The sequence below is a fragment of the Leuciscus leuciscus genome (assembly GCF_965113295.1).
Source record: "Leuciscus leuciscus genome assembly, chromosome: 3".
NCBI lineage: Eukaryota > Metazoa > Chordata > Actinopteri > Cypriniformes > Leuciscidae > Leuciscus > Leuciscus leuciscus.
Genome location: NC_138727.1, coordinates 30,668,685 through 30,695,243, shown reverse-complemented (window position 1 = coordinate 30,695,243; position 26,559 = coordinate 30,668,685). Strand labels below are relative to the sequence as shown.

Sequence of the window (26,559 nt, the reverse complement as noted above, 5' to 3'; positions counted from 1 at the left end):
AAACAATTACTCTTTTTTTTTCTTTTTTCGAACAGCTGTTTCAAGTTTCAAGTTAAAGTTTTTTTTACAATCGCTAGGTCAGGTCGTGTTTTTTTTTTTTTTTTTTTTTTACTCTTCCCACAGTTCTCCTAACCAACTTTTAACCCGGCACAAAAGTTTATTTCACATTCAAAATTCACTAAAACTACCAAAACACTTCATACATGTTTCAAATCAACACGTTCTTCCAGAACACTAGGTTTTCACCCAACAAACACACTTTGTCATAAAACACAGACCTGCACACACACACACACACACACACACACACACACACACACACACACACACACACACACACACACACACACACACACACACACACACACACACACACACACACACACACACACACACACACACACACACAGAGAGAGAGAGAGAGAGAGAGAGAGAGAGAGAGAGAGAGAGAGAGAGAGAAACAACAACAACAGCAACAACAAAATAACATAAATCAAGTTATCATACATTGAGTAGAACTTTTGTGCCAAAGGCATAGGCTTTAAAGAAAAAAACTGTGAAATCAATTGCTCTTTTGATGATATTCTATATGGTTTGTACCTTTCATGCCATAAGGAAATTCTCAATTCATATTTTTTTTCTACTTTCATCCTTTGATAAAAGATTGCCTGCAAGCAACTTCAGTGCAGGATCCATCATCATGCTATAATGTACCTTGACCGTATTGTTACACACCAACTTGACCAGTGGTGTTCAACCTTTAATGGGCCAGCGCCTCCTATCCATTATCCAGGTCCCTTACATAGTTTAATAAAGCCAACATTTTGGCTTTTTTTATTTTTTTATTTTTTTATTAATTTTTTATCCATTTGAAAATCTTGTTAAAATATGCTATTATAAACTCGTAGGGGCATGAACACCTGAAAGCCCCCCTTTCAAAAAATCTTGCTTCCAACGCCCCCCGTTGTTCTTTGAATGCCCCCGTTGAGAACCACTAAACTAGACCAATGAGACATTTAAAAAGACAGACATTTTCTCCTGAGGTGGTCTAACATGAAGTCAGTCACTGTGCAGCCAACACTGGCTTTGAAGGAGGAAAATGTTGGGTGAGGATCACCGGAAAACTGCTGACAATAGAGTCGCTTTGAAAGTGAAAACTTTCACTTTGAGGATGGATGCCCTCTGTATGACTGTTCTTAGATCTGTGCTCTTTGAAAGCGGAATATTTTCATCCCCACTGCCAATGTCTGAAACCCTTCTAAAATTTTGAAAGAAAAGAATAAATGTGGGCTTAATTTTTGATAACAAGAAAATTAATGCTGTCAGTATCTGCCTATACAAAAATGTACTTTATCTGACAGTCCAGTTCAGTTTCGGGTTTGAATATAGCCTACTTTTCAGGCCTGCATAAAAAATAAGTAGACTAGGTTGCATGAAGCATACTTCATTGATGGACAAAACGCCTTTTTACCCTATATTATCAATAGCAACTTCAAGTGCTTCAAAATGTTGCTAGATAAATTATTAGCTGCTTAATTTCTTGAAGGAAATTATTGGTTCCATTTTGTAAGTTCCTCTGAAAACTGAAAGGGTCCGGTGAACTCTAAAATTTAACTCTTGACACTATTTTCCTTTTGGTAAAGCCTTACGACTATTTTCTTTTATAGACATAGACAACCATGATTCTATCACAGCCTATAGTCAAGACGAGGGAATTCACGCATGAATTCAGAACACACACACACACACACACACACACACACACACACACACACACACACACAGAGAGAGAGAGAGAGAGAGAGAGAGAGAGAGAGAGAGAGAGAGAGAGAGAGAGAGAGAGAGAGAGAGAGAGAGGCGGGGATCGACGGCGCAAGAGCGAAACGGAAAATCCGTCCTCGACAATAAGCATCAGTCTCCGCGCCGATCTGAAGCTGTTTACGGACACAAACGACATTTTATAGAATATGCATCATTCATTTCTTTAGAGGCGAATTGACTGAAAACTTGATGTTTTTGTATAACGGTTAGAAGTGGAACTTGGGTAGCCTAAGTCTTGGGCGTATCTCCACTTTTGTTCATTTCTTTTCGAATTGCTAAACAGCCGACGCTGAGCGCATCTGATCTATCCCGAGCGCCCGGCGCTGATGAGGGCTTTGTCGGTGTGATCCGTGCGCGATGGCCGCTTCGGGCGGACAGAAGAGTGAGAAGTTAGATGAAGCTCAGGCTCTAGCGAGGAGTTGCGCAGGGCGACCGGACTTTCTGCCCTGTGATGGACTATCCATCTGCGCCACACACAGCCACGGGAAGTGTTTCAAGCTGCACTGGTGCTGTCATCTGGGCTGGTGCCACTGTAAGTACACGCATACAGCATCGTTGAGACGTGGATAGATAAAATCGAAATTCCTCAAGACTTAAAACTACCACAAAGATAGGTCAGCGCCTCTAACAGTTGGCAAGTAGGCTATTTAAAGCCTTTTTTTTTAAGAGCTATTAATGTTATGTGAGAAAAACGTGTAAAGGACAAATCACAAGCTTCCTAAACATAATTCCCCCCCGTTCAAGGTACCTCTGGGTTGCAATAAAACGAAGATTTCATGTACAGTCTCAGGGAAATTCTTTTGTTCCCATTTCCCTTCAGTGCTCACGAACGCTGACGTCAGATAAGAGTTTCTTTAGTTTATTTTTAACCAGTTACGATTGAAGGTCTTACATTTGAATATAGTTCACTTAAAAATAACGGAACCTTAAACATCTATTGAAAGTTCCCACAAAAGGTTATTTACAGTGGAAATCTTTAAAGGAGCCTATTAAAATGTTTTTGACACAAGAAAAACTGTTGCAGCTGGAACATTTGGTTTTAAAATGTAGCCTTAAAATGTGAATTTAGGCTACTGTAGGCCTGCTTTGAAATAATCAAAATAGCCTAATTAATAATAATAAAAAAGCATAGGCTACACATCTAAGAGGTATTTTACTAATCAGACATAAAATTGTCATTAATCTGCTATGTATTTTGTTTTTCCGGTAGAGAACGTAATAGCATCTGCTTATCACATATTCTCAGAGGGATGGGGAATCTTGCGTTTGTGTCACTTATGAAATATTAAACAAGTCGATAAATGATGCATACACATCTTATGACGTACCACCACAGTTTGTGAATGTGCATCTAGTTTCTGCTCTTCTAAGCAATAATAGATAATAGAAGTAGATGGGAATACATCTGATTAACATTTTATGATTTCAATGGCAAAAAAAAAAGAAAAGAAAAGCGAAATATAAAAAAATACAGATACACAGCAACAGCAGCAATATGGTTCTGCATTAGAGTTAGTAATCGACAACTTTATTTATTGTTATGGACACCAATATCTGGAGATAACCATGATCAGATGCACCTTATACCACCGTTGGAGGGAGCTGTTTCTTTTTTCACATATACTCACATACTATCCCATTGCCCTGCTCTAAACTGCTAAATGTGGACTACAGTAGGCTATAAGGCATTATGCATTTTCTGTAACTTGACTTATAGATGATTAATTCAAAGAGACACCTGGGTCTTTCTCAAAATATGGTGACAAACCTGTCACTTGAGATTTCAGCCATGAAAAATGTTGAGAAATCAATATCATTATATAAACCAACTATCATTTAAAACCTAACATTGTTATAAATAATATGCAGTGATTTGACTATAATGTTTGTTTAAAAGAAGAAGAAAAAATAATAATAATTTGCAAGGTGCCTGAAAAACCCTTTGTCACCTTCATCTAGAATGACATTTACAGATATTTCATTCATTTATTGCTCTTTTTTTCAAGCAGTGCAAGGTCTAGCAAGGTACATTGATTAATGTGTGTTTGACATTTTGTGTAATTAGTTTTCATTTACAAAATATTTAATGGCATTATTGATTTTATTTTAATCAGTGTTTTGAGACATGAAGTCGTGTTTTTCCTTTTATTAAAATGTATCACTTGTTATAGAGGTGTTACAACCCGTACGTAACTGGTGAACTAAAAAAATTAAGTAAAATCATAACAAAAACTCAAAGCAAAACTTTGACACCGGTCAAGATTTTTGATGATCCATTACAGTATCTAACTCAAAAGAAGACTCGTAGGGACTTTACAACTGAAGTGAAACTTGCTAAGATTGTACTCTAACGACTATAATGAATGTGCATTATAGAGGAAGGCAATAGAGAGATAAAGCTGAGCACTGGGATGTCTTTATAAGGTAGTGATAAGATCAGGCCATTTCTGGTGTCAGGGGTGTCTGATAAAAAAATGGCAGTCATTGTGAGGCTAACAAATGTCATGTGACTGTGAAGGAGGGTGCAGATTCTTTAGATTCCTTCAACCTCACTGTGAAATAATAATCTCAAAATGTGTGTGTGTGTATGTCTGTCTGTGTGTGTGTGAGAGAGAGAGAGAGAGAGAGAGAGAGAGAGAGAGAGAGAGAAACAAAAATCAGTGGGAGCTTTTTAAGCACTTTCCCCCGGTTTCACAGACAAGGCTTATGCCTAGACCCGGACAGACTAAAATGCATTTAACAGTTTTAACCGAAAGCAACTTTTACTGACATATGTCATTGTGATTGTTTTGTCTCAAGATGCACACCAGTAATGTTTTTTTCTAAGACACGTTTATAAAAGTCACTTAAATGTCCTAATTGAACTAAGGCCTAATCTGAAGCCCTGTCTGTGAAACCAGGCCTTAATAAAAATGATCATTCTTCTGGGAAAATGACTAGGTTTTCATGGGTTTCAATAGGCAGTCGCATCAGGACTGTTTTTCTGCCAACAGACTGTCTGGTTCTTAAGTCTCACTTCCTGTTTAAGATTGGCACAGCATCACTCTGACGAATTATGAAAGAAAAGTTTTGTGAAGCCAGTATCCACAGTCAAGCAAAACCATTCTTGGCTAAACTGTGTTTCAGTCAACCCCCACATCTTGACTTCACTAACGCCTTCCTAGTTTTAAAACAGAGGGAGAAGAACTGTCAAAAAACGTATGTACCTGACTTGTTTTTTTCCGATTAGCTACGTACAACGCTGTGGCGTATATGTAGCTCTGAAATGAATACATCTAAAAGTTTTGCTTCTTTTCTGACTGACACATTGAAAAGGAAATTAATCAGGAAATGACAGGAAGTTCACATAACTCTGTCAGAGGTCAAGCGCTAGACTGTTAAGTTGGGCTTTTTATCTCAGCTTTAAAAGGTCAGCACAATTTATTCCAAGCTTAAGGTCTCAGCTTTGGCTTTGCTTTTTTAAAGTTCAACCTTTCTCTTTCAGAAAAAAAATTATAACGGTCAAGTCTTTGAGCTTTTAGCCTCACTTAATATAAAATGACAAAGTACAACATCAAACTCACCCACCATTCGAAACTAAATTGAGAATGCCAGTTAAATTCCAATTAAATTTCTGAATTTGAATTGATGTACCAAAAGGATGCAGAATTGCAATTTGAATGTAAGGGAATAGAATTAAGAGTGATAAAAAAATTAAATAAAAAAAATATTACACTGGGGGGAAAAGCAGACTGTGTAGTTGTCAAGTCAAGTCAAGTCAAGTCACCTTCATTTATATAGCGCTCTTAACAATACAGATTGTTTCAAAGCAGCTTCACAGTGATAATAGGAAATTAAAGTCCCAGAGATTGTTTTGGCTTTACAGCAGCTCTAGAATAAAGTTATTGTCCAGCTAAAGGTAGGATTGATTCACTTCCGGATTGATTCACTTCCGTCGCAACGATAATTAGTTATTAACTTAGGGGCCACTAACACGACACCGTTCTAACAGAAAACCCTTAAGTTCTCTCTGCGCAAACTTTAAAAACTCGAACCTGTGAGAACGCTGATGGCGTGCAGATGCGTATTACGTGTTTAGTCTATAGGTATGCGCGTTTTAATATATATGTGCGCAGGCGTGTAGTCCTTCTTTACAAACCAACCCTCAACAAACTACTTGTCTGGCCTTAAAATCTATAATACAGAATTTGTATCTCTTCCGCGTAGCCACGTGAACCGGAATTATCCCGACAGCGTTTTATCTGTACTGAGGTAAAGGGAAGGGAAGGAGGCCTTCATAGGGGAGAGACTAGCTGACACTTCAGGACTGCGTTGTCGTCACGTCCAGGCGTCCACTTCATCAGATCTGGATACGGCCTGGATCCGGCGGACTGCGGTAAACCTCAGGATAAACAGTGAGACTAATATTAGCGTAGACGCCATTCTTCTTATAATGTAACAAGTACATCAGGATTTTTGGGAAGTGTTCCCGGTTCCGGCTGACCTAATCTATGCAGCCTAACATTGATTTATAGAAGTCTACATGTGTTATGTGTATGCTAGGTCAAAGAGATGTTTTTTTAGTCTAGCTTTGAACTGACAGAGTGTGTCTGCTTCCCGGACAATGTTAGGAAGACTGTTCCAAAGTTTTGGTGCTAAATAGGAAAAGGATCTACCACCGGCAGTCGATTTTGATATTCTAGGTATTATCAACTGGCCGGAATTTTGAGATCGCAATAGACGTGAAGGACTAAAATGCGTTTAGAGCTAAACCATTTAGTGCTTTGTAAGTAATCAGCAATATTTTAAAATGTATACGGTTTAATAGGGAGCCAATGCAATGTTGACAGGCTAATATGGTCATACTTCCCGGTTCTGGTTAGAACTCTAGCTGCTGAGTCTTGGACCAGCTGTAGTTTGTTTATTAAGCGTGCAGGGCAACCACCCATAATAGCATTACAATAATCTAGCCTTGATGTCCTGAACACATGAACTAATTGTTCCAAATTTGTCAATGAGAGCATATGACGTAATTTAGATATATCTTTAAGATGGAAAAATGCGGTTTTACAGATACTAGACACGTGACTTTCAAATGAAAGATTGGTATCAAAGAGCACACACAGGTTCCTAACCGACGACAAAGACTTGACAGAGCAGCCACCAAGTGTTAGAAAGTATTCTAGGTTATTATGTGAGGAAGATTTTTGTCCAATAATTAGAATCTCTTTTTTTTTTTTTTCAGAATTAAGTAGTAGGACATTACTAGTCATACATTTTTTTAATATCAGCTATGTATTCCATTAATTTTGTGAACTGGTAAGTTTCGTCGGGGCGTGAAGAAATATAGAGCTGAGTATCTTCAGCATAACAGTGAAAACTAATGCTATGCTTACTAATTATATCTCCCAAGGGTAGCATGTACAGAGTTAAAAGCAACGGCCCTAGTACTGAGCCTTGTGGTACGCCACACTGAACTTTTGATTGATAAGACATCTCTTCATTTACTGTTACAAACTGATAATGGTCAAATAAGTATGATTTAAACCATGCTAATGCAAGTCCACTAATGCCAACATAATTTTTGATTTTGATTCTATTTAAAAGAATGTTGTGGTCAATAGTATCAAATGCAGCACTAATCGAGTAGCACTAATAGAGAGATACAACCACGATCGGATGATAAGAGCAAATCATTTGTGACTATAATGAGAGCTGTCTCAGTACTATGGTACGGTCTAAATTCTGACTGAAGATACCATTTCTTTTTAAAAAGGAACACAGTTGTGAGGATACTGCCTTTTCTAATATCTTTGACAGAAAAGGTAGATTCGAGATCGGCCTGTAATTAACTAATTCTGTGAGATCAATTTGCGTTTTTTAACAAGCGGTTTAATCATAGCCAGCTTAAAAGTTTTTGGTACGTACCCTAATGACAAAGATCAATTAATGATATTAAGAAGAGGATCTATGACCTCTGGAAGCATCTCTTTCAATAGCTTAGGGTCTAACATACATGTTGTAGATGATTTAACGGGTTTAGAAAATTCCTTCTCTCCTATAGCAATGAATTATTCAAAATGTTCCTCAAGGAGACTACAATGCATTGCCTGATGCAATACTGTAGATGGTTGCATAGTTATAATTTTCTCCCTGATATTATCGATCTTGTTAGTAAAGAAGTTCATAAAGTCATTACTGCTGTGCTGCTTGGAAATGTCTGGGGTTGATGATTTATTTAGATTAGATTACATTAGCCACTGTTTCAAATAAATACCTAGGGATTTGTTTATTTTCTTCTAATAGGGTTGTGGACATTTTACGATTTTATGTGCTGCATAGGAAAATTAAAATCTTGCTGCCATTCTAATTCCGATTCCAATTCAGCATCTTGTATAGTGTGACCATTACAGGAATTATTACATTAGTGGCAATATGTCCACCCAGACACACCCACACCACAACTGCAAAGTTCAGTTGTCACAGTAATTAAGCCATTATCTGTTCTCATTAGAGGGAGTATGTTTATGTCTGCAACACTATGAATATTATGTAAACATGCTAAATTTTAATTTGATACTGCGTGCAGTGCCGCAAAGGCTCTCGGGCGGAACCAGTGCTGTTTAAAATGGAACGACAAGGATTCTCCTAGGAGCTTGACTGACATTTGCCCTACTTGTGAGCTGAATTGCATGAGTTGTGCCTTCTTTCATGACCCAGCAAAGTTATTACCAGTATTACACAGAAACTCTTTCGGGTGCTCAGCTAAAAAACACTGATTAGGTCAGTTTAATGATAATGAGAAGACAGAGTGAGACACCAGGAGAAAGATACTGTTACTTTTGCTAAATATATTGCAATTCTTTGCATGGTTTCATTGTTACAATCAGCTGGATATTATCCTAAAATAAACCCCAGGCATGGTGATCAGGTCTTAAGAGGGTATATTTTGCGATAATGGCCAGCTGACTATTCGATTTTCCACTTATTACATTGCTACTTACAAAATGAATAATGAATAAATAAATAAATACATGTACATGAACTACTGATTTGAGTTTATGATTTTGTTTTGAGAGAAGAAAAAGACCACAGAGTGTTACAGGAGACATGAAACTACAGTACCACAGTATAAGAGATTGGTTGCCAGGAATACATTTCTTATACAGATTTTATACATTTAACATTTAATTGTAAAAAAAATAAAAATAAATGATTGCAGAATATAACTATTGACCAGTCAGAATTCTATAGAGTCTGTACATTCTGTATATTTATACAGACATTCTGTACATAGCAAAGTTCAGGAGAAACATACAGTATTTAATGCTGTAGACATCTTAAAAAATATCAGCTGTGCAAAAACATATCCCAAGATACCGTACAATACCATTGCTTGTTAGTCTCACACACAGTGACAAGAAGTCGTACAGTATAAAGCCCAGAGGCAGTTAGAAATGTATTTATACACACTTGCAGGAGTGAATAACTGAATACAGATTGGCTTTGTCCTTTGAGATAAGTCTTTTAGAGGAATTCTCTGCGAACCCTGGGGAATTCTGATGTTTTCTGCTTTCGTATTCCTCTTTTTCTGTCTTTTATTTGTCTTTGCTGTTTGGGTGCATGTAAACACAGCAGGCATTGTTCTTGTTTACCTCCCTAAAGGTTAGCAGAAAGATATGCGTTTCAGGGACTTCAAAACATATAGGATGCTTTTAAGAGTTCACTAAATCTGCTGTTTGTGGTTAGATTTTTAGAAATGGAATTTTATTTCCGTATGTTAAAATTATTGTTTTGCAGCCACCAGATGTCTGTGAGATTTAATATGAATGACATTCCTCCAAAGTGCAAAAACATAATGATATGCTTCAGTCCATTGGCCCTATTGTGTTGGTGTTCTGGGTGTTGTAATGCTATTCTGTAATTTTCAAGCTCTGATGAAAAAGGAAGTGAGAGTGCTATGTTTCTCCCAGCGGGCTGTAGGGCAGGCTATAGCACATTATTCAGTACTATGAGTTAGCTATGTTTAGTGTTAATAATAACATGTCTCCTCACACCGTGTCTAACCCGGACGCGAGCGGCGCAATGCGACACAACAAAAGACAAAAGAAACCATTATAACCAGTGATGTTGTCTACACTGGATGCATCGCGCCGCAACACGACAAATCCCCGACCTGAAACTGATGCCTCATTGTATTTATGATGTAGCCAACTCCAACTACTCTCGATACTTCTCAAAGGACAAATGGATTTGCAACGGTCGTGGCTGTAGACAGTTTCTAGCTGTTGCGGCACGATGTGACGCGTCAACGGTAGTGTCCAGTGTAGACACGGTGTCATGGGGTCTCCAAAGGCCTGAGAAGCCACATAGTGCGAGAAAGGGTTATTATCATCAACTAAAACTATTGAAAACATTTCTGTAAATGTAAATACAATGACAAAAATGTTTACTAAAATTAACATAACAAAAAATATTACAAAATAATAATATAATATTTAAAGCTAATTCAAAATATTAATAAAACTAAAATAATTACATAGTTCTGGCATGAAACTCTAGATAATGCAGGCTGATAGTTCTTTAACTTATTGGTAGCAATCATGTCTTCATCTATGATAGCTGTAGCAAATTAGCTCAAAAAAGGGAATATATAAATGTTATTTTAAATCACCCAAAAAGGGGATACATACAGTAGCCCATGTATTTGTATCTCTATATATATGGATAATTAATTACAACGAATTATAATCAATTATGAATATACAGATAGGCTAGAATAGATCAATTTTCAGAATAATCTTTAATATAATTAATTTCACATTGAATAATCTGTTCGTCCACCAAACCGACAGTACGATCTTCTTATCAACTCTCATGAAAGGTTATTCTTCTGGTCATGGAGACTAACTTTCCTGTTCTATTAGATTACTATAAAGTACTCAACAATATAAAAGCTTGTAGCTTAAGATCTCACATTTAAGAAACTTTGTTAGGTGAGCAGGAGACAGAGGCAATCAAGCGTATAATGGGTTTTAATAAATGAAACTACAAATACATACGACTATACTTAAACAAAGAATACACGTATATAAATAGAGAGAGAGAGCAGATGACAGAATGGCAAATATCACAAACAGTTAACCTTTGAGTGCCAGCAAAGAATCAAATCACCTTAAAGCAGGGGCAAACAATCTTAAACGCATCTAAATCTCGATAGAAATAATACTTGCATGAATCTTTGGTGCTGAGCAAGAATGTGTGTGTGTGTGTGTGTGTGATGATCTTCGCTGTGTCCGTGAGTTTGAAGCGTTCTTTCGGTTCTTCCGGAGAGCGCGCCGTTCGCGGGAAGTTTAAAAGGTTTACTTGAAAGCAAAGTTGCCGGAAATTCAGGATAAGTCCATTTCACCTGGAGATAGAAATGAATGAGCACAGAAGAAAGACTAAAACGTAAGACAAGACAAGACTAAGACAAGACCAAGAAGTAAGACGTAAGAAGTAAGATGTAAGAACTAAGAGATGAGCCATCATCCTTGTCCTTTAAGGAAGACTTAGGTCTTAAGACTAGGAAGACTAATATGAGGTGCAAACATACATACACACAGGACTATATCGTATACATTTTGGAATGACTATTATGAGTTAAATGGAAAGAATGTTTGTGTATGTATATTGGTGCATCTCTCAGATGTCTATCCATGCCACCTGGCCTCAATGCCTGCCGTAGGAGGGGAGTTGAGTTGATAAAGATCTTTTTGAAGCTCACAACGGAGTTTGGAGGTGTTTCTGTGTAACCTCTGCCATGCCACTAAAGTGACAATGGGGCAATTTGATGCAGAATCATTGGCGCTAGGCCTGTGATTTATATGAATTAGTCCAATAGGTTAAAAGCTTTCTGAAACTTAGAAAAGAATAAGTCATCGTGATTTGTCCAGACGCTACATAGCACAGTTGATTGGTTGCTGTTGCATCAGCGGCCAATGAGCTTGCTGCTCAAGCATTCAAATACTTGGCATTGTTTGCTGTTACTGTCTGCAGCACGCTTTCAGAACCCGCCCCCTTCCCCAGCTCCACCTGTATAGATCTGCTACAGGGTAATCCATGTATGTTACATGTGCAACAGCAGCACGTCTTACATGCTCACAGCAATGTCTGTGAATGTATTGGCAGTAGCAAGTCTCAGTACTTGCTCTGCAGCAGCAGCAGCATAGCACATCTATTCCACCAAGACCAAATACATTAACATTGCCATTTCCATTACATTACCATGCCAATCTCTATTACCATACCAATCCCCTGAGATATGTCATGACAGAACACTGGTTAATCGTGAATCCCTAGGCACCTAAGTGCATACAGTGTAAGCTGATCAATAGGGGCTCCAGGGCCCTCAGTGCTTACAGTATAAGTTGATCACAAGGTGCCCCAGGGCCATCAGCCTATACAGAGTAAGCCATCAGTCTATACAGTGTAAGCTGCCCAGTAGGGACTTCAGGGCCCTCAGTGCTTACTGTGGTGATTGCCATATAGCACATACAGTGTAAGTTGACCAGTTGGGCCTAAGTACTTACAGTGAAAGTTGTTACTAGGATGCCCAGGGTCGTCAGCCTATGTTGTGTAAGATCATCACTAGGGGCCCCAGGCCCCTGAGCACATACAGTATAAGCTGTAAGGTAACCACTATAGGGACGTCCCGCGTGACGTCACGCCATTTGGAGCAGCCATCTTTACGGAATAGAAAATGCTAAACCGCCGGTGATACTCGTGACACTACAGCTCGTCGCGAAATATTCCTATCATGCCCGAGTGACGCTGTGCAGTTGGATGCGATCAGATACGTGATCATACAAAAGGAATATCTTTATACCGTATCCCAAAACAAACAAAACGGAGAAACAAGTGGTTGGCGGCAATAAACAGGCAAAATGCTGATGGCGGTGTTTGGCTTCCAACTGTTTGTGATATAAGGTACAAGAAGTAAAATGTAAACAAATTATAAAAGTGCATGTAAAATATACAATAAAGTTTAGATGAAATTATACAAGGTTACTTGACTTTTTACGTCTATTCAGTTTTTGTAACATGTCCATGACAACCGGTTATGTCCATGACAATTTTAGAACTCTATTCTGTTCTATAAAAAAAAAAAAAAAAAATCTGCGTTAGATTAAACTGAGAAGGGTCATAGCACTTGCATATTGTTGTCCTACTGTTAGTTTAACTGCTTCTATTGTTCTCATTTGTAAGTCGCTTTGGATAAAAGCGTCTGCTAAATGAATAAATGTAATGTAAATGTAAACCGATAGCCTGCTAAGCTTTTGTAAGCTCCGGTGTAGCGTGATGGGAAGTGAATAAGGTAGCTGTAAATGTCACCGAACTCAATGTCAGGAAGTTTTTCTACACATTTAACATTAATGCCTGTAAAAAGAACTTGTGGTGCTTCATATGAATCTATGATTCCTAATTCCTTTATCTTCCTCTTGTATATACTTGTGTATATATATATGTTTTTGTGATGCTAATAAGTGCGATGACATGACGTGAAGAGTTAGCTGATGGCCACTGCGCTAATAATAGATAACTTAAGTTAGTGGTGGGGGGGGGGAATCGATTCTGTTCAGTATCGAGATATTTTGTGCACGCAATATCAATACTGTAGCGCAAAGTATTGCAATATTTAGGCTAATTATAAAATAATTATACTAATAATTAATAATATACTCTCTAATATATTACCCACCCCTAATAATAGATCCATTGCCACTGATTAGCTGACGGATGTATTCCGTCAAAATGGCTGGCACGCGGCTAGGGGTCACGTGACTGGGAGATCCCTATAGGGCCCCTTCAAAATATTTAAAATAATTTTTGGACAGGTCCAAACATTTTATTTAGAGAAATAAGAATAATGATTGTGATGTTCAGAAGTCTGAATCTGATTAAGCCTTAATATAATCTTGCTCAAATTATTTCTAAAAAATGAATATGATGCTCAGTGTAGCATCATATAAGCACAGCCTGAGATGATGGTCAGTCTGTTCTTGAAGCCAGCCTGGACGGGCTAGTAAACCTCTAAGACACACACAGATAGAGAGTGAGAGTTCTACCTGCGAGGAATTCACACTAAGGGATTTTCATGGCCTTCATGATCAGTCTTCACCCAAACCCACCTTCGCACTTTTCTGGGAGCAGTCCAATGTGTAATTACAGATGATCAGGACAGAGATATAGTGTAGGAGTGTAGGACTCATCTCCTCTCATCTGTGACTTCACTTTTCCAATTATGGTTCTCTCTCAACCTTTTATCAAAATGCGTATTTCACACAGTCTGAAAGGCAGCCACCCTCACCAGGTGGTTCTTGACAGTCTGTTATGAGAATGCAACAAGACAGACGCAAATCTCAAGTTGTGTCAGGCAAATCCTTTAAATAGAAGCTATATTTTTTCCAAATGCTCCAAACTTTTGTCATAGCAGCCACTCACTGTTAATATGAAGTATACACTGCAGAGAGAGAGAGTAGAGCTATTACAGTGAAAAGGGTTTTACGCGTGTACATCCTGACAGAACATCTAAAATATGAAAATAAAAATTGAAATCGTACATTATTTTATCACCGTTATGTCATTTCAATCCATATGCTGTTGTTGTTGTTGTTTTTCAAGGGGAACACAAAAATAGGATTTTTGAAGGATCACTGCACAACTATTTTCCGTATAATGGCAGTTCATAGGAACCATGTCTGTATATATATAATCTTTAAAATAACCACATATCATTGAGTCATTGAGTTGAACTCAGTGTATGGAACTGTATTTTTATTTCAGAGAAGAAGGAGGGTCAAACAGGTTTGTAATAACATTAGGGTGAATATAAGGACAGAAATGTCATTTCTTTTCTTTTTTTTCTTTTTTTTGTGGAAGGGAGTAATCCTTTAGCGCTACACACTGAAGCCATGAAACCTGTTGAGAAAGATCACCATAGCTGGTCATCAATCTATGTTCTGTTTTCATCTAGCTTAACTACCTTAACCAGACTTCCATAGTGAAACATCAAAATCATAATGTTGTTTGACCAGCTTCACCAAATAGGATTAGTTGGCGATTAACCTACAATATCAGCACAAAACTTGCAAGACCAGCACCAAAGCATATAAGAATACAGTAAATACAATCAAAACGTACTCAAAATTTCAATATTGTAGACAGTCAAAAGGCCAAATCATTGGTTTGCAATTAAGAATTAGTTCAATCTAATGCACGGACAATGTTTAGCTGATTTGCATTATATAAATTTATTTAACTGTGTAAAACTGTGTAAATCAAGTAACTGTGATTAAGTCAAAATTGTGCCTCTATTGAATCGGATTCAAGTTTATAGTCTTAAGTGTTCATTTCTGAAAGCTCAGACTGCATGTGTGTAAAACAGGATATGGAAAGTCCTGGTCACATCCGCCTGGAAACCCTGATTGTACATCAGGCTTTGTTTACACAACATTTGTATAATTATGCACAAGAAATCAAAGCCTAAAAATAAGACAACAAATCATGGGATTAGTTATTATCTGTAGACACACATTTTGTGGTACACAGTCAGCAGAGACTTTAAAGTCCCCTTTCTCCCTAAAAGGACCGTGATTCTTCACTGATAAAATGCAATTCTTACTGGATCACTCAAATCCCACTTATTTATATGTACCAAGTATAATATCTCATATATTTCAAGTGTAACTGAAACATGAGGATGGACAGAACAGACTGGTAACAGCAGCTCTGAATCTTTCAATGGATGTGTAAATGGTGCAGATGTGTTTTCAATTAGGTACAGTGCTCCCATCCTAGCACTTAACACAGTCTGCTAACCCATCCATGGGCTTACGGTCAATGATTTGTAATGTGCCTATAATATAATACTGTAATATATGGTTGCATCAGGCTTTAGTGGTACATTGTTATCTGTCATGTGCAGAATGACCCAAATACTGAGCTGATTTAGCAGAATGGTTATGACTAGCATCAAACGGTTAGCTTATCAAACAATCTACGTTGATTTAAAAAAATTCACCACCAGATTGGATGAAAAAAGAAAATGGTTAAAAACTAAATCAACCTCAAAATTCATTAGCTTTAAACAGCTGCAAATTTGTGCTGTGTTCATGTATCACTATCGATGCATAAGGATGTAGTGTAACGACACCCAGTTCCAGGAATGTACTAATATTTTGTTGATAAAAACATAGTGTTAACTAATAATTGTTGCAAACTGGTACTACCAAACAAAATATTAGTGCATTCCTGAAACTGGGCGTCGTTACACTACATCCTTATGCATCGCTTTCTGCCCGGACTTTTTACGGGCTTTTCCCAAATCACGGAAGTCACCTCGACGTCCGGGTTAGCGGTAGCATAAGCCAACAGGCAAGTGTTATTTAAATAAACTCCTGATGTACTTACAAACTTTCCAAGGGAAAAAAAATGCTTCAAAGGGAAAAAAAGCTTCTGGGGGGGGGTGTTTGGCTTGAGGTCATGGTGCAAAGGACCCTAGGTTGAAATTACTCTGAACCATCCCTTTAATGAAGTCACGAGTACTGAACCCAAGCTTTTAGATGATAAATAATGAACTTGCGAAAACATTTCGTTTTTTTTATTTATTTTTTATCAGACAACATACAGTTTCAGCATACAGATCAGATAACAGTTTACTCAGTCTGGGAGATGGTGACGGATAGACTATAATACACAGGCATTTCCTTTCAAGGGCAGTAGGAATGTTTTTGCTCCCTTGTACCTAAGAAAGTCTTTCTTTATTGAAAGCTTAATCTGAAAAGACAGACATGATGGTTACAATTACAGTGGCTGAAGAATACTTGTTCTCAACAGGATGTTGATGTGATTATTACGCAGGAAGGTTTTTTCTTCATGGCTAAGAGTTTTTGTACAGGCCTCAAGGCATCTATCATTTCACATTTCACACTTGACTGCAAACACTGCTATTTCAGATCCATAGTGATGTGGAGGCAATTGTTAAGTAGATACATTCATCCTTTTTTCAAATTCTGTAGCTTGGCATTTGAAAAAGTGCAAGTCTACAGTCTCAAAAATTGCGATTGACTGTATACTGAATGGTGGGATTAGAAGCATTGGTTCTTTTTCCTACGGTTAACTAGTGCAAATCTTTTTTACTTTAAAAAAAAATCAATGAGGTAGGCCTGTTCTGTCTTCTTTTTCCCTCCAACACAGATTAGCATTCATCCTACCACAGCTAACATGACAAATCTGGGCATATAAACAGTCTATTTAAGTTGATCACTTACATCACATGCTTTGAATTAAATTTATGTCATGGTCTGTTCATATGATTCAGATTCATTCAAGTTCCCTGTACAGTTTTTTCTTTTTTTGAATGTCCTAAAAAAAATTGGGTGGGATTTTTGCCTTTATTGTAAAGGATAGTAGACAGGAAGCAATGTGGGAAAGAGAGAGAGGGGCAGAATAGGAAAAGTACCTCTAGCCAAGACTCAGACTCAGGTCGCCTGAAGCACAACTACGCCAAGTGTCAGTACACTGCCCACAAGGCTATTGGCTCCAACAACATGCTCTTTATTATATACTGTATAAGCTAAACAACCCCTCCCAGTCCTTGTTCTCGTAATTAGCAAAATAAGAACCCGTATTTAGGCTGACTTCATCTAAATAAAGCAGACACAGGACTGAGAGACTGAAAGACTGAAAGAAATTGCATTGCCAAGGAAGGACAGACATAATGAAAAATTCAGTGTTTATCTAATCTTCAGATTCTCATTGCCTTCCAATCACATTACAAATTGGGTGTGAAGAAAGAGAGACAGAAAGAGATGTGTTTGTCAGGAAAGTAGTTTGTTTGGCAAAGCAGTGTAGACATTAACCTGCAACTGATGTCTGTAATAAGAGCTCATTCTATGTCTGTCAATGCTGTTTGAGGTGTTTCCGCTTTTTTAGGGGTAAAAATGAATGGTAAATCTAGAAGGTGAAAAATAACAGGACAGAGCCGATAAAAGCGAAATGCTTATTCGGACCAGATGTCTGAGACACCTCACAGCTTTATTTCATCTCTAAATAAGAGTAGAGATTTGGATTAGATGGAAATGATTCTTACTCCAGCTTTACAGCCAGCTGGGCATTGGAATGTTCCGAGTGAAGAATCCATTCCATCTCTGTAGGGAATTCTGCCTTTGAGATACTGGTTATCACACTCAAACTTCTTTCACTGCATGGGTGAAATGCAGTGGAATTGCTTTTAGATGAGATACACCTGTGAACTTTTTTTACAAGAGACTGTTAAGACTGACTGCAAAAAAAAAGCTCCAAAAACTATGGAGTTAAACGAGAACAAAATTCTGTATTATGAATGCTTGCTCTTGTCACTCATGATTAGATACCTCAAGTGCTCCTCTTTCAGATAACCAGTGATTTGTGGGTCAATTAAATAATGCTCATATTTGTAATACAGATCTATGAATTTATCCAAATTCATTCATGATTGGCATGTTTATTATTTCTGAATTAAAATTAACTTTTATGTTTTTGGCGGTAATATATTCAAAAATGTGAGGCTGATACAATTGTCCTGATAAAAATAAAAATAAAATAAAAGACTCATCCTATAAAATATTACTAAGTAGTTTGAGAATCTTGTATAAAAAAATTTAGTATTAGAAATTATTTCTGCCTCACTAATATATATATAGCCTATATATATATTTATATTATAATTATTATAATTATTATTATTTTATTTTTTTTCATAACTTTGAATTCCCTTATTCAAGGGAATTCTATGAAGTCTGTTCTATGATCTCTAAAGTTGAAAATATGCCACATTCTCTCTTTGCTGCACAAAAGAGTGCTGGTTTCGAAAGAATCAATTCTGTCCTCTGTGAAAGAGTAACACTTTCAGATTAGTAACCCGTGTTGTACAGTACAAGTATCTGGCAACTTATAACACCATCTATCACAGCTATCACTTGCACAGCAGGCAAATCAATGTGAGCTCAATAATATAACAACTCTCCAATGGGATTTGAATATAAGTTTTCAGCACGAACATATTTATTCTTGCTCAACCTCATTTTTCTCAAACCCACCTTGCGTCATCTATTTTTTGAGTGAGTTCTCTCACATTCAGTGAAGGATATCAGTGTCTCATGCTGCTCACATATTCTTTGTTTTGGGGCATCTATTGCATTCAATACATATGAATGTACATTATGAATGTTATTCTTTGCTTTTGAAAGGCAATAAGCTCCTCTTTTTCTCGTTACAGGTAAATACGTCTACCAACCCATGACCAGTGTATGCCAACTTCCCAGCACACTGGTTCCAGTTGACTCCTCAGGTCACACCCACACCATGAACCTGTCCATCTCCCTGGCTGAACGCTTTCTTAGGACGGCTCCCAAGTTCCGGGCTCCACCCTGCCTAGAGTCTCCCAAGTTCTGTGTTATCTCCGACCTCTTTGTGGATGATTACATGGTCAAACGTATCAACGGTAAGATGTGTTATGTGCAAAGGCCGCCTCCACCTACACCGAATCCCACACACCAACCCCAAACGCCGGCATCTCAACCTGCAACCCAACGTACCAACAAGCACAGACAGCAAGTGGGCCCAACTGTTAAACACAGTCAACCAAACGAGAAGATCTCAGGCCCTAAAATGGACCACTGCTCCTCTCCCTCCAGCTCAGAAGACTCTGGAATAAATGCATTGGGTCTGCACTACTTGGAATCATGCGATGAGGACTCCTGCGTGGATGATGATGATGATGATGAGGAAGAAGAGGATGACGAGCTGAGTACTGATGGGGACTCCAGTCCCGCTAGCCTCTGGGACCTGGATGAGTGCACTTTACTGTCACCATCCAAATCAATGGTTGAGATCATTGAGAAGATTGAGACTACTGTTTGACGTGCCTGTCAGTTAATGCCACAGTTGGAATTCTTTAGTCACGGAAACACTTCTCTATACTATCCTATCTGCAGGTGCATGAGTTCGATGAGCACACACTCCCTGTTATGGCAATGCCATCTGAGGTTGTCCCAGAAAAACCCTTGAGAGATGAGTCATGGAGACTTCCTGTACTTACTACAACTCTCATTTTCCCTATAGTCTGTTACGCATGGTGAGGCTAATGTAGGTTACACTCAAGTAAGTATGCTGACATACACATATCGTCAGAACTATGACCAAAGGGGACTCAATACATGATAGAATATTTCATGGATGAACAGATGTATCAAAGTCAAACTCAAAAACATGAGGCTACCCAGGGTATGTCTTTCCTTAGAGAGCTCAGCCTCTGTCCAATGCATTTAAGTGGAAGAGGGGATGGCTGATGCAATATGGAGAGATCTAGACGAAGACGGTCTGTGTGTGTTAGGAGGATAGAGAGTGCTACAAAGATAGAAGGAGAAAGAGTGAGTCAGAGAGAGAGGCTTTCAGCGTCCTGTTAGCAGGATCAGTTAGAACAGTGGCTAAATCATGCATGAGCTCAGAGGACGGTAATGAAACTTTGTGATGAAAGGCGATTGAAGCTCTGTGCTTGAGGGAATGTCCTTTAGCTCAAACTCTCTCACACACAGAGATTCCCTAGAGGCTAAGGCAAGGTACATGAGGGTTTCTTGTCTGGCACCAGACTATGTGGGAAGGACCCATCCTCCCATCCTCAAAGTCCTCAAGGTTTTCCTCAAGGCTTCTTTAGGAGTGGCATACAACTTTTTGACAATCAGTTATAGAAAAAGTAGATTTAAGATGAATTGAGAAAGAGGAAAGAATAAAATTGTGTCATTTGTCTCCTAGGAACCTCATTGTGATCTTTGTTCCATTTTGTCAAGCGCCTGTACCACTTTGTTTGAAGTATGTGGTGTTACTGTACATCGACAAAGCCAAAGGACTGCTTAGGGGCCGTTCACACAAGGGACAGGGTCTTGCGTACCACTGCATTATTGTTTTAATTGTTGGTCTATGTAAATGTGATAGACAGATGTTATTTGTCTTTACAGAACATCTCAATGTTTTTTTTAGTTTTACAACAGAAGAGAAAAAAGTCATACAGGTTTGGAATGACATAAAGGTCAGTAAATGATGACAGAATTTTTGGATGAACCATCCCTTTAATATGCCACATCAAGTTATGACAAATCTGAGGATTTAGCCAGGATATGTTCATTTAAATATGGACAAGTGTATTGAGGGTTTATATTAGGAACAATGTACAGAAAGTAATGCTCCTGTATCATTTATATTCATGCATTTTGGAGATACTGTTTACAAAGCTTGCATTGCATTCAAGGTATACGTTTCTTTTGAGTTTGTGCATTCCAAGGGAATCAAACCCATGGCCTTGGTGTTTCTAGTGTTTCCAGGTCTGATCAGGAATGCTATAAACCAGCCTTCAGGTCAGTTCCATTGCCCCTGTCTAGCTGTATTTAACGCAAGAACACACCCTGTGTGAAGAGCCCCTTAGTGTCACTGAAATCACATCTTTGAGACCTTCTCTGGCTGCAACAGTTTCAGTTATTCTTAAGGGTCTAAGAACATTTACTCCATTCAGACTTGACATTGCATCTCCAGGTCTTATTTAATACTTGTATTCAAGTTCATCTTATTGTATTGAGACCAAAAATAAGACAACCCAAGCACAGTTATAGACTGGCCAAAAAGGGAGGGAAAAGTCAGTACTTGTGTGTCAAGAAGAGCTTCTTTACCTTGGTTTATTAAGCACAAGAAACCACTCCAATGTGTTTGTTTCTGTGAGGACTTGACTTAGGGGTCAGACATATTTTAGACTAGGGGTGCCCAGTCCTATTCCTGGAGATGTACTTACCTGCAAATTTCTGCTCCAACCCTGATAACTAAAAAATGTGTTTTGGCCATTCATTTACACAACAACAGTGTTTTGGGGGCCTAAACAAATGCAAAAACATGAATCTGTGTAAACGGTGACGGCATGCACATGCGTATTACGTGTTTAGTCTATAGGCATGCACGTTTGGCACAATTGCTCTGTAAAAGAATGCTTATGTGCACAGGTGTGTTGTCTTTCTTTACAAAGTGACATCACCACCTACTTGCCTGGCATGCATAATACAGCGCTTTTAGTTGTTTTGTTTGTACAAGGAGAAAACGTTTCCGTTTTTACTACATCGTTGTCGGATTCAGGAGCATCCAACACAGGTCGATCCAACACACCTGTCTGTAATTGTCAAGTGCTCCTCAAGATCTTAATTAGCTGGTTCAGTGGTGTGTGATCAGGGTTGGAGCTGAACTTTGCAGGAACAGATCTCCAGGAACAGATCTCCAGGAACAGGATTGGGAACCCCATTTGTAGACAAAGTATGCATCCGAAATCGTATACTTATAACCATACTATATAGTTGGTGAAAAACCATAAGAGACAAAAGAAGTATGTCCAAATTATAAGTACTCATAAAACTGTAGGCAAAAAGTACCCGGATGACCTACTATTTCCGGTGAGATTCTGAAGTGTGCATACGATGGACACTTTACTATCCCATGAGGCCACAGGAGAGAGAATTTGTAAATTGCAACTGACACTGGGTCACATGATAATGAAAACATGGTGGATGTAGTAGGCGTACATCCAGATTGCACTCATACCACACACATTCATACTATTTAGAACATACTTTTTTAGTGGTTGCGAAGTAATTACTTATTCAAAGTTAGCACCTATTCAATGCGATTTCGGATGCAGCCTAAAGGGCTGTTCACACAGAATGCTTTTTTTTTTTTTTTACTGCGCTACTTTTCCATTGTTTTTCAATGTAAACGCTCTAGATGGACGTCTTTAATAGTTGCACTCTGGTCTTGCGTATTTTGCAGCGTCTCGCGCATGACAGTGTTTTTTTGTTAAAAACGCGGCACTCAAGTTAAAAGAACTTCAACTTTTTTTTTAAATGTGTCTCTAGGTCTTGCACTTTTTTTTGTTCCATTGACCAGCGTCTTGTGTTTTTAACAGCAAAAACGTGTTTTGTGTGAACCGGCCCTAAGTGTCTGATCGCACTGCTGTCACTGCTGAGATGGAATACACTCCTACATGAAATATCAAAACTGCACAGAGAATTCACACATCAATGTCTTGCTCCAAATTTATTAAAGGAATTTCAACTTTGTTAACCAAAAACTTTATGACAGTATATTTGCTAATTATGGGACTGAGCTGAGACTGCCAAGGATGTACTAACTGGATGAAAACCAATTGAAGTTATGGCTCAAAGTAACACTAGCTTAACGTCTGCTAAACCTATGTAATATATAAGCACATATTTAACCTCACTGCCTGAACAAAATGATCCATTTTGGAGTTATGCTGAAAATCTGATGGAAACTGATCATCACTGAAGGAACACAATCCATAGATGGTGCAGGTGTGATTCTCTCATTGTTACAGAATGAATGAATATGACTATCCCTGTCTCTGCAGTTTCATATCAGGGACTGATACTGTAGCTACAAAAAATATACTGTAGATACACAAATGTTTAGCAAATATTAAAATATACCCCTTTTCTCCTTTTTTCTTAAATCAATTATTGTTACTTACCTTTTTTTTTTCTTATAAAGAAATATTGAAAATAAGAAATGTTTCTGTCTTTCTTTCTGAAAATATGTTGATGTTAGTGGAACTCAGAAACTACAGTGATTTATTTCACAGAAATTTTTTTTGTGTGATTCTTGAGCTGTTAAAGGCTAACTGCTTTGGCCTTTTAATCCTAGATAATCCTAGAGAAGTTCCAGTTCAATTTGCCACCTTCATTATCAGAAAAGAGGACATGTGGGAATCATAGAGGAATACTTAGCAAAGAAACCTGCTTGAAGCCATTGAAGCAGTAAGACCTTATGCCTACTTGGAAAACAGATGGGCCTACTAAAAGGAAAAGGCTCCATGGAATACAAGCCTGAACCAATTAAATAACAAACAACAAAACTTCCTCTGTTGCTGTGCACACTTTCATCTCTGTAAGATTACATCTGGAGAACTAGGTTGTATTACAAAACCACAAATGATCTTTGTGACCACTAATAAAAGTCACTGGTGACAAACTATGTACAATGTAACAAATGAACAGGTGTAGTTCTTGAATACCTGGTAATAATATAGGAAAAATATCAATTAAATAAATTATCAATGAAAAATCCTACAAATAGCACATTTAATTTAGTAATGAATTAAAAAAACAAAACAGTGTTTCATAGTTGGTCTACCCTAGTGAAAAAAAATACGTACCCAGGGTTCTATGAGGTAGAGTAATTTTGTGATGATATGGGAAAAGTCACGGTTTATAAAAGTCAGAATTTTTTTTTTTTTTTTTTTTTTTTTTTTGACAGGGACAATGGACAGCAAAAAAACTGTCCCAGAATTAGCTACAGAGCTAAATTTCATCTGCAGTCCCTGGGCAGAAAAACCAAATCACATTACATACAATATAATATCCCACAAGAGAAAAATATACGACACATTGTCTATCATTTAACAATAAATACAGCAACATTACTATAAAAAAATCTCAATATACATCCTATAAAATCACATAATATTACAAAACCAATCCCCATAATTATAAAACCTTGACAAAACAAGAGTATTTAATGATTACAAACCTGACTCCTTTTTAACCACATTTTCAAATGCAGCTTGAACTGTGTCAAAGTATGACATTGTCTAAAGTAGAACCCAATTCAGTTTAATAACTGTGTAAAGTTCATCAATTATGAAGTGAGTTCAGTTCAGCTATAAGCAGCTCTGCAGAGCTGGACAGTAACTAAATACATTTTACTTGAGTACTGTACTTATGTGCACTTTCTGAGTATCTGTACTTTACTTGAGTATTATAATTTTGGGGGGAAACATGACTTTAACTTCACCACATTTAAAAGACAAATATCGTACATTGCACTCCACTACATTTCTATCATGGTCCTAGTCATAACTATGTAGCAGCTTTGAAAGTCAGTGGATTAATTATTATTTTTTCTCTGGAACCATTTTTTTTTTTAGGTGTCAAAAAAGCCTAACCATTAATCACTCTTGTTGGGTGACGTGAAGTTCAATGATTTCCCAGCATTTTAGTTTTTACACTGATTAGTTGATGGCAAAATGGAAGCACAGCCATACTTAGAAAGTATACTTCAGTTTATGATTAGTTTATGATTTATGAAGTCAAATGATTTATATATTTGCCAACAACACGTTAAAAAAAAAAAAAAAGAAATTTACTTTTGATACTTAAGAACTTTTAAAAGCAAGTGATCCAGCTGAGCTCAGTTCAGTTCTCATCAAATAGTCTCAGAACAATCAGATCAAAAATATTGCTGAATATTAAGTGTCCCCAAGTGTCCATAGACGGACCTATAGCCGTAAGGCAGTGAGGAATGATTTCTCAGAGAGCTGCTCAGACAAAATCACCTGCTGGGACAATTTATTTTCAATTGAGAGTAAAGGGTGGAATGGAGAGCCGAAACAATTCTTTAAGGTAGAGAAATAGAGTGCCAGACATCACTACCAAAATCTGCTACTGTGAAGAATGGTTAAAAAGGCAACGTATCATACTATAGATATAACATTAGAGGAATTTTGGGATTATTCACAATTATAAGAAATAAAGTTGAAATTCCAAGTTTTGCACATTTATAACTCAAACATGCTTCCATACATTCTCGTACTGCAAGTCCCTTTTAAAGGGGTACTATTAAGCCCTTTTACAAAGTCTTGATTTAGTTTTTGGGGTGTACTAAAATTATATGTTTTCATGCTTGATTGTTAAAAAAACATAATTTTTCACATATTTTACATTATTACAGCACTTCTCTCCCCAGTCAGTGTGTTGTGATTGGCAGCACTTAGCGCGTGTTCGGGAAATGTCACGCCCATTCATAACATTGAGTTCACAGAGGGATCAACAGACCCCGACAATGTTAACAAACAAGAGGATCGTGCAGAACGGATTTCAAGCAAAGTCTTAGCAAGCACGGATTTCACAGGACGTTTCAGAATGGTATGTTTTTTTTGTAATTTTCTTATAGATTATAGATACGAAGTTATACACCATAATCATATTTGTCAAAAAAATATGATAATACAAACAGTAATAGATCACAAAATCATGGATCATTTTCCTAAGGGGCGGTCTTACAAAAGCAAGAGCTTACAGAATCTACAGTAAACACTACATCAATACTGTCATGCTAGTTAGCAGGCTAGCTGAGGCAAAGCTTTGCCCTTTGTTTATATCATAGCAACTACATAAAACTTTAGAAAACACAACTACAAATAATAAGACATACCTACAAGTTGTGATCCATAAACAACAGATTGTCCAGAAAAAATGGGAATGGCTAAGTCTTTTGGGAGAAGCTTTTGTGCGTATAGCCTGCATTGTACTCTCTTACAGGTTCGGGAAGCTGTTCTCCATCAAATGTGCAGCACACAGACAAAGGTTGTGGTTATAATCTTCAGGAACAGTGTTAAAAATACATTTGAACCTCTCTAAGTTCGTCTGCCTTAGGATAAACTTTTCTGGTGTAGAAAAAACAGTGACAACACTCTTCATCTTCTCTAGCGCAGCTCAACCAGGCCTCGTCCCCTTTTTTGCAAATTCCGTGGGTGGAGATTATTTAAATGAGTATCATTATGACTTCACAAGATCTGGAAAAAACGCATTGTAGTCCAAACGATCCGTTTGTTGTAGTTCTTGGAAAGTG

The 26,559-nt window shown here is 37.6% G+C and overlaps 1 protein-coding gene across 1 annotated transcript; it reads left to right on the top strand.

The window, feature by feature from the left end:
• The first annotated feature begins 1,847 nt into the window (after positions 1 to 1,847).
• LOC309495620 (UPF0524 protein C3orf70 homolog A) lies at positions 1,848 to 23,436 on the top strand. Its single transcript, XM_082165458.1, has 2 exons — positions 1,848 to 2,353; positions 19,100 to 23,436. Exons 1-2 carry the CDS (start codon positions 2,179 to 2,181, stop codon positions 19,741 to 19,743), a joined length of 819 nt encoding a protein of 272 aa, XP_082021584.1. The 5' UTR covers positions 1,848 to 2,178; the 3' UTR covers positions 19,744 to 23,436.
• Positions 23,437 to 26,559: the final 3,123 nt, after the last annotated feature.

Excerpts from the sequence above, each read along its gene's own strand:
- LOC309495620 (XM_082165458.1), top strand. The coding sequence starts at position 2,179 with ATGGCCGCTTCGGGCGGACAGAAGAGTGAGAAGTTAGATGAAGCTCAG. Across the intron at positions 2,354-19,099 it reads TCATCTGGGCTGGTGCCACT|GTAAATACGTCTACCAACCC; the intron begins GTAAGTACACGC and ends TTCTCGTTACAG.